The sequence below is a fragment of the Primulina eburnea genome, chromosome 10 (genome assembly GCF_022965805.1).
Source record: "Primulina eburnea isolate SZY01 chromosome 10, ASM2296580v1, whole genome shotgun sequence".
NCBI classification, from domain to species: Eukaryota; Viridiplantae; Streptophyta; class Magnoliopsida; order Lamiales; family Gesneriaceae; genus Primulina; species Primulina eburnea.
The window spans coordinates 2,586,729-2,595,925 of NC_133110.1; the positions used below are offsets into that span (position 1 = coordinate 2,586,729).

The following is a 9,197-nucleotide window of genomic DNA, read 5'->3' on the forward strand; positions in this document are numbered from 1 at the left end:
CAGAGTTGACCACAACAAACAAGCAAGATAATCTGGCCAAAGAAATATTGTTAATACAAGTTGTTTGCAAGAAACGGCTATTTTCAACCCAACTTGGCACTTGCAAGCATGATAATTACGTCATAAAAGTACATATTTTGATTGTCCCACAAAACTAATACATGGCAAATACCTACACCAGGCAAGTACTAGGAACACCGTGTTTAGCTGACGATCCACCAAAGTTCATCTTACGAGCTGCGACACATCGAGATTGCACTTTGTTTCTTCTTCATCTTTTTACTTTGCTTTGACATGAGGAGGGTGATACGACCAAAACTGAACTTCTTTCTCTTCGCAGGAAGTCCGTTCTTCTTTTTACCAGCTGCTGCTTTCTCAACATCGCGTGGATCAGAATTATATTTACTGCTAAGAATTTGTCCCAGTGACACTCTGCGCTTCCCCGTGTTCCTTTCTGCTCGCACCCCATATTCGCACTCTTCCGTTAGAAGCAGTTTCCTGCTCAATATTTGCCCGATTGACAGAGTTGGCTTCAGGACTGGTTTTAGCTCATCATCATCCACACGATTCGGATAGTTTACGTCCAGCATGTGAGATTCTTTACAGTGGAGGGATGAATGGGAGTTCTTAAATTTAGTAGAGTTATGAACAGAACTTCGATTCTGACCACGATCTGATCTCCATTTACGAAGGGCCTCTTCCACAACCAGTTTACCTCTATTTGCCGCTTCCACCCTGCTTAATGCTTCTTCCAGGGCCTTTTTGCTCATTTTAACTTCTTCAGTTGCTTCTTCCACCTTTTTTAAGATATGCGAGTTTGATAGATTTGCTTCATCAACTCTAAGCATTGCATCCGCTTCCATATCCTGACAAGCTTTCTTTGCATCTCGAGCTCTAGAGATCAAGGTTGAGTATTCCTCAAATGTCAGTGTCACCCCTTCAGATTTTTGTTCAGAAGCACTGGATAGAGCTTTGATTTCTGCAAGAGCCACAGCTTCAGAAGCTCTGGCTGCTTCCTTCATGGTTTTAGCAGCAACCAACTTGATCTGAGCTGTCTTAATCGCATCTTTTGTCTGTTCAATCTCAGACAATGCTCTCAAAACTTCTGATCTTTCAATGTTTCCAACATTCTTAAATTGTTCGGTCTCCAAACTTAGCCTCTGAAGCTCCCTTGTGACAACATCTGACGGATGACCACCTTGGACTTCAGAATCATAAGACATCTCAAGCTTCCGTTTTGTTTGGTTTAGCTCATCCTCTAGAAATGAAATTTTGGCGGTATTAGAAGACAATCTTTGACGAGTCTTCTCAAGCAACATTCTTTCTGTCTCAATTTTCTTGTGGTACAAATTAACCATGGCTCGAATATCTGAAAGATCAGAAGTAGTCCTTGTTAAGTTCATCTTAGCCTGTTTCAGCTCCATTAGAATGATCCCAGGGGCTGCAGAGGCAGCCAGGCCCGAATTACCATTTTCGTCGGGATGCTCACTCATATTTCTTTCCAGATTTTCCTTATCTGCTGTTTCAACATCAAAACTCATGCTGTTATTCTGCGAATTTTCGTTCACGGCGACATTAACTTGAGAAGCCTCTTTCTGCAGCTTCAACTTTAATTCTTTAATGATCAATTTAGTTGTTTCCAACTCCTTTAAAACATCAAGTGTCTCCCTCTCCTTAGTAATCAGTTTTCTTTCCATTTGTGCCGCCTGTTCCTCCACTTTGACAATGTCAACCATCTGATTATCATTCTGTCAATGAATGGTATCCGTTAAAAAGTATCAACACAGTAAAAAAGTAGTCAGCTAATGCACATCATGATTCAAAAATTTGGGTGGCTTATCTTATATATTGTTCGGACACACAGATCTCCAATGATAATAGAGATAAAGGTTTATACTTCAGATGAAATAAATGAACATTCTTTTTACTTCATCAGGCAGAATGTTCCCAAATTTCAAAAGCTGGCCAGATAAGAAACCAAGGAACAACTAAAGCATCTATAAATAGTTAATACGAAAAAAGTTGTAAGTTGCCACTTTCAGTTATAACCAGAAACAGCCAATAATTTCAAATTCTTCTTCTTTGCAAAATAGGCAACGTGTTTACGCAAGATATGATTACATAAAACAGGGAAGCGCGGAAACTTTTTTTTTTTTTTTTTTTTTTTTTGAAAAAATAGACATTCATAATATCAAATCGGCAAATCCCGAGTTACAATACTAGAAAGCCAAGATGGAATATTTTCATCTTGCCACAGTAAATTAGAAGAACAATTGCAGGCTCTACGAGCATGAAAGAACGGAATTTCCCCAAATTATGTTGATTTAAAACACAATCCACAAAAAAATGCAATTATCTGGGAATGATTTATAACCATTGTGGTTCTATATACCCATTATCTCCTGAAATTAAAACTCAAAAGATGAAATCTTAACTTAAATTCTAGATTTCAAAACTCTACTCGCTAAAACAAGACAAATAAAAAAGCGACAAAATGACCAAAACAACGAAAGTGACACTACAAATCGCAACATCACCGACGACGGCAATGAAGTACTTTACATTCATAGGCTAGCGAAAGCAGCAACACTACGACACCATGGCATTATTTAATAACATAGCACCAGATAAGAAATATACGAAGTAATGGATAAACTAAAACAAAACAAAAAATTAACAAGAAATACAATGCATTTGTACACATGCAACCTCGGATGCACTCTTTGGGGAAATGGGTTTCCAGAATGCCATCCCTCCAAACCGGCTCGCCGCCTCTTTCACCGACTCGAACGGCGCAGACGTGTCGATTTCAGCCCTCTCAGAACCGACTTCTGTCTCAGGGTTCATCTCCGGAACCAGCTCAAGATTTTCCAAACTTTCCTTGGCCATTGTAAGAAAGAAAAGAATCCACGAGAAGTCTATTAGAACGAGCAACTGTGGAGTTCGAAAGGAAAGTTCATTGGAAAGGGAGTGGAGCAGAACAAAGTGGGTAACGTTCACTTAATGTTGGGCTGTGTCGAAAGAGGACACTGCAACGTTTGGATTCTTTTAAACAATTATTATTCTTACTACTAAAAATGTCTATATTAAATCACAAATTCATAAAAATTATGTGAGACGATTTTATGTATTAGTTTTATATAACGGATCTGTTAGGTTATCTATGAAAAAATATTATTTTTTATTATAAATATGAGCACACATATCACGAATAAATATCTGTAAGACCACATGCTCTACTTAAAATTAGTAAAGAATGAACATTTGAATTATCGTGTGGAATAAGCATTTGAATATGTTGGTTTAAGTTATATTTAATATTTGTCTTCGGAAATCATAAGATAGAAATGAGTTAACCAAATAACTATGAGTAAATAGTCGAGGCAATAATTTGATTTTTTTTCGTCAAAACGATATGGTCCTGCTCCGATACTTACGGTTGGTTATTGGTAATTTGTTTCCCAGGATACAACAATTACGACTTCATAATAGTAACAAATTTTAAAGTCACATGAATTTTGAACATTATTATAAAAAAATGTTTGTATTTATAAAATTTCACATGTTATAAAATTTATGCTATAATTTTTTTTATAATTATTAATACATCCATCTTACGTATTAAAGTTTTAAACAAATATAAAATAAATATGTAATAAACTTGAAGTTTCTTCAATTTTTTTTAAAAAAAATTCAAATTTGAATATGATATTTCTTGAATTTCATTTAAAGGTTTGCATTTGTTATATAATTTCATTTTATTTTGATTATGATTTTAAGTTTCGTATTATTTTTATATATTTAGTTCACGCTATTTTCTAACATATTAAATAAAATATTTTTATATATGTCGTTCAACTTTTTAACGAAGGATTTCGTCGTGAATTGTCTGTATATTAATTGTTTGTACTTCGTAGATCGATGTTATTATTACTGTGTTGTATCTTAATTAGAATTTTATATTAATATTTTCAACATATATTAAAAAAAATAAAATTTTAATCAAAATTTATGCATCTAATGAGTGAAATTTTTTTGACTTTTTGAAAAAATATTTGCTTTTTCTTTAAAATTTTGTTAGACAAATTATATATATATTATATTATATATATATATATATATATATATATATATATTTATTAGTAACAATTCTAGTCAGTCAAGATAAAAAAAAGTTAATTTAACGATAGAATATTATTATCCTCATTTGAGTTTTGTCATAAAATATTTAATATATTAATTGCTTATAATAATATTTAAAATTTAAATATATTTATTATATTAAAAAAATAATTTTAAATAATTATCAAATGCTAATATACTTACTAATTTTAATTATTAGTTACAATGAAATAAGTGACATACTAGTTATTTATCAATACTCTTGTCGAGTGACCCTGAGATACAGGACATCCTCGATTAGATTGATTGGGATAACATTTTCTCATTCTGAATTTGTAAAATCAAAATTTTGATCAAATCACATATCGCAATAAACTAGGCCTATATACAAAATATTATTTTATTTTATTAATTATTAAAATTAGTAAAACATTTGAATAATCGCTTAATATTATGTAATGAATATATTTAAAACTTAAATATTATTATTAGATTTTATTATATAAAAATATTTAGAACATTTAAGATAACATTCAAACGATGATAGCAATATCATGTCGTAAAATTGACTTTGTTACAAATACAGCGGACTAAAATTGAAATTTGATGACAGAAAAATCTAAAATTATAAAGAAACGAACATACATGAAAAAAATAATTTCGCCATAATTTTTTTAATAAAATGGACCACAAATGAAATTACATGGAGCGAGACCTATACAAGTAAAAAAACATTCGGACTTCAACGGTATGACCGCTTTGCAATGAAATTGTTTAAAAGCATATGTTGGCCTAACACATGAATTCAAATGGATCCCCGAATCAATGAAACAGACCTTTAGTTTTTATGCAAAGTAACTGTTAACAAATATTTGTGTTACTAATATCAGGACTAGGCAATTTCAAGGGAAAAAACTTGTGTGAGACGGTCTCCCGAGTCGTATTTGTTAGACAGATCTCTTATTTGAGTTATCTATGAAAAAATATTATTTTTTATGATAAGATTATTACTTTTTATTGTGAATATGGGTAGGGTTGACCCGTCTTACAGATTATGATCCGTGAGACGGTCCTCACATGAGACCCACTCAAATTTCAAAATTTATGATACACTCGTGCTCCTGGAAATTAGAATTAAAAAAAAATTATATGAGACAGTCTCATAGCCCACATGTCGTATTTTGTGAGATGTATCTCTTATTTGAGTCATCCATGACAAATATTATTCTTTATGCTAAGAATATTACTTTTTTATTGTGAATATCGGTAGAGTTTACCTGTCTCATAGATAAAAATTCACGAGATCGTCTCACAAGAGACCTACTAAATTAGAATAGTCGAATACTTGTATTATATCGTGCTGGATATACACTCGCCGGACAATTTTTCCGCTTAAGTAGAATATATCCTATGGGATAGGATTAACTATCATCTTTTGATTGTTGAGTGTATACTGATTTGACAAATATTATGATAGCTAGCTATTTTTATGTTTTTTAGAATTAAATTATTGAATTTGATTCCATAGTTGATATGATATATATTATCAATTTAATTCCACGTGACTTAAATTCATCAAAACAAGTCAAGTACAGTCGAAATCATATGCTTGAATTCCTTTTTTTTTTTTTCAAACACAAACAATTGTTAAAAATTCATCCCCAAATTAATTGATCCAACAATTTTTTTAATATTATATCAATGTTGTCATAAAACCCCAAGGCCCCATAGAGTTATGCGTCTAGTGCATGATAATAAATATAGGGACAATTCGTAAGTTTTGTTTGTGTCAATTATATAATTTGAGTTTTAAATCATGTCTCGATTTCATTAATTCAACATTAATAAGTCAATGTGTTGGAGGCACGACGGTCTCAGCTAGGTTGAACAATCGAACATGACGTTTGAATTGTGTTACATTTCAAATATTTGAAGTTGCACCGTTACTATAACTATAACTTTTGCATAAAACAGAGTCAAACAGTGCCGTCAAACTCTTAACATTAAACTATAGTTGAGACAAAATCGAGACACTGTCTAGAATCTGAAAAAATTGAAAATAAGAATATAATTATGATTTACCTCGTAAATATACAAACCAAATTTTAGTTGTCTGATTATAAATATCATCTTATTTATCCTGAAGAAACTTGTAAAAATAATCAGAAAAGGCAATCAAATAATCACTTATCTAAAAACATAATATTTAATTTTACACACACTCTATTAGATTTAAAAGATGACTCTGAAAAATTAAAAATCTCCTCCACGATTTTGTCTCTTTCAAGGGTTTTGCATCAATTTATACATAGATAAATTGTCTACCAACTGTGTCAACTTCTGTATCACTAATGAAATGACATTCATCTATTAATTATCACATCATTGATGAACACAAAAGTTAGTATGGTTAGTTAACAATAGAACATCAAATATATATATATATATATATATATATATATATATATATATATATATATATAGACACACACATATAACTAATTTTGTGACAAAATACCAAGCCGATATTAAATGGTAAGAAAATGAAATTAAATGGCCATGCATCGATCATGTGTCCCTTGTGCATGTGGGATCTTGGCATGTTAAGACATGTGGCCAAAATGTTGTAATGACGCATTTAATTACATCTATTTAACCAGTAATAATAATTGAAAGATCACACACACATCATATAAATCATATGCAATTAGATATAATGTGAACAAATTAAGTTCCGACAAATTAATAGTCAGTGTTGGATACATGTCCTAATCAAATGTCTGTTGTGCACTATATAATACGTAAGTACTACCCAACTTAGGTTCCCTAATTAAACTAAACACTCTTAATATATAACCATTTAAAAAAAACAGATAATTTAAAAAAAAAAAATTAGACAAATCAAATTAGATTTTAAATATAATATTTACTACAATATCAATGAATATTATTAAGAAAAATTGTATTTTTAGTCATGTATATTATATTGTCTATTTGAAATTTTGTTCATATATGTTGTTAAATTTTAGTTTTAATATGCTATCTAACTATCTTTGTTTTTTTTTAAAAATTTAGTTTTTTTCCCGGCATTTTTTATTGTGAAATCACTGCAACGTTGATATGATACTGACGTATGTAGTATCAAATCAACACTTCTAATAAACAAAGACTAAAAGTATAAGAAATTGGAATATATATATATTTGACTAATATTAAAATTGTAAAAAAATAAGAAGATACATGAATAATACTAAACTCTGATAGCGTAGAAGATTGAAATCAAAAAAAAAAAAAAAAAAACACGTGAAACCAAAAACGCAATGTCCTAATATAAATTATATGTCCTTCACAAATAAGTGAAACATTTATTTAAATTAGTTTCTGGCATTGTCGTGGAAGAGGAATGGTGCTTCATACGTTAATGCTAGTATGAACAAAGAATGATGATATAAATTCTCCAATCTGCCACATTTATTTCACATACCCAATTAATAATCATTCACATGGACCACATCCCAACTACATTAAACATTTCACATATAAATTATTAAATACAATTTACAGCTCTTTTTTTTTTGCTATTTTCTGTATCTTTATATATACGCATTCAAGGATTACTGTATGTGAGCATGATGAGAGATGCAAGTGAACAGAAGTTAGCCAAATAATAAGAAAAATTTAAGCATCAAATAATCAAATGCATGTATTCGAGCTCGATCTTGATTCAAAATTTGAATAATAAGATATTTTTTGTTTGAATTAGAGCTGGAGTTCAAACTCGAGACATTGGTAATTCTAGTTCAAAATATTCCATATATATTTTCCAATATTTACCCGTAATTTTTAGACAGCAGAAACTTTTGAACCAAAAATATCGACACAGATGCTTCACGCATAAATATAATATACTTAATTTTATTATTAATCCCAATGTCGCATTTCATCCGAAGTACAAAACCCGAGTTCAGATCCATCCTTTCAGCCTTAAATTCTCCCGTTTTATACATCAATCACTCCACAGTTTCTTCACTTTTCAGCAATATCCCAAGATGCCTTTCACCAGCAGCACTGATTTTCATCAAAAATCATTCAGAATCAGACACGAAGATAGCAAGCTCTTCAACAAGCTTCTATCCAAGGAAAGTTCGAAATCCTACCCTTCTTTCAGGGTCTACTATGGCGACGTTTCGGGGGCAGTGCCCTTCGTGTGGGAGACCTGCCCCGGCACTCCCAAGCACACGCTTGCTGACAATTCCAACGTCCCCCCGCTTACTCCTCCGCCCTCTTACTACGCCAACGGTTCCAAGAAATACTCCAAGACTCGGTCGAGATCCAAGCTGCTTCTCTACAATTTGCTCAGGAGAATGAACCCCAAGAAATACCAATATTTCTCATCCTCCCCAAAATCCACCCTTTCTTCGGTTTCCTCTCTGTCGTGGTCTCCGTCCTCACGCTCCTCGTTTTCTGATGCAGCCACGACACCGAGGTCTAACACTTTTACCCACAGGCGAAAGAGGTTTTCGAGCTGGGATTCGTCGTTCTACGACAGGGCTACGGAGCATCAAGAGAAATGTACCATTGATCATAGTTCTTCGAAGTCGTGCTTTAGTCCAGGTGGATACCCGGTTCTGATCGTGAAGAAAGCTTTACAGTCCATCGTTGGCCGTGGATCTCATGCCTAAGGTATATGAATCAGCTGAAAGTTTAGTGATTATGTTCATGTAATTCGATTACATCTGTTCTTCAAAGTTCGATCTTTCTGGTGTTTGTTCTCTTTTCTGTTAATTGTCGTACTTGAATGTTCCTACTTCAAGAATCACTGTTCATGATTTGAAGTGTTCTCAGTTGATCCATAGTGTACTTTGTTCGCTGAATATAAGAATCCACCACTGTAGCATGCATCATCCAGCAGTACTTGTTCTTCCTCAAAATTGATTTCTTTTAGGGAAAACATAATATCACATAGTATGCAGTATTATTTTCTGAAAATGCTAGCGTACGTACAAGGGGAGATGGTGGGGTGTCAAGAATGTATGCGCGTGTAAGTAACTCCTAGTCCACCAAGTTAATTAGTT

General features: G+C 32.3%; 1 protein-coding gene across 2 annotated transcripts; it reads right to left on the reverse strand.

Moving 5' to 3' along the window:
• Positions 1–78: 78 nt before the first annotated feature.
• Positions 79–3,026, reverse strand: LOC140842457 (WEB family protein At2g38370-like). Of its 2 annotated transcripts, none has more exons than XM_073210382.1 (2): positions 2,710–3,026; positions 79–1,748 (listed from the first exon to the last, which is right to left on the reverse strand). In XM_073210382.1, the coding sequence occupies exons 1-2, from the start codon at positions 2,887–2,889 to the stop codon at positions 231–233; spliced, it is 1,698 nt and encodes a 565-aa protein (XP_073066483.1). In that variant the 5' UTR covers positions 2,890–3,026; the 3' UTR covers positions 79–230. The 2 variants fall into 2 exon arrangements, with proteins under 2 accessions (XP_073066483.1, XP_073066482.1); XM_073210381.1 differs by having other exon boundaries at positions 2,701–3,026.
• Between the last annotated feature and the right edge of the window lie 6,171 nt (positions 3,027–9,197).

Excerpts from the sequence above, each read along its gene's own strand:
- LOC140842457 (XM_073210381.1), bottom strand. The coding sequence starts at position 2,889 with ATGGCCAAGGAAAGTTTGGAAAATCTTGAGCTGGTTCCGGAGATGAAC. Across the intron at positions 1,749-2,700 it reads GTGCATCCGAGGTTGCATGT|AATGATAATCAGATGGTTGA; the intron begins GTACAAATGCAT and ends ATTCATTGACAG.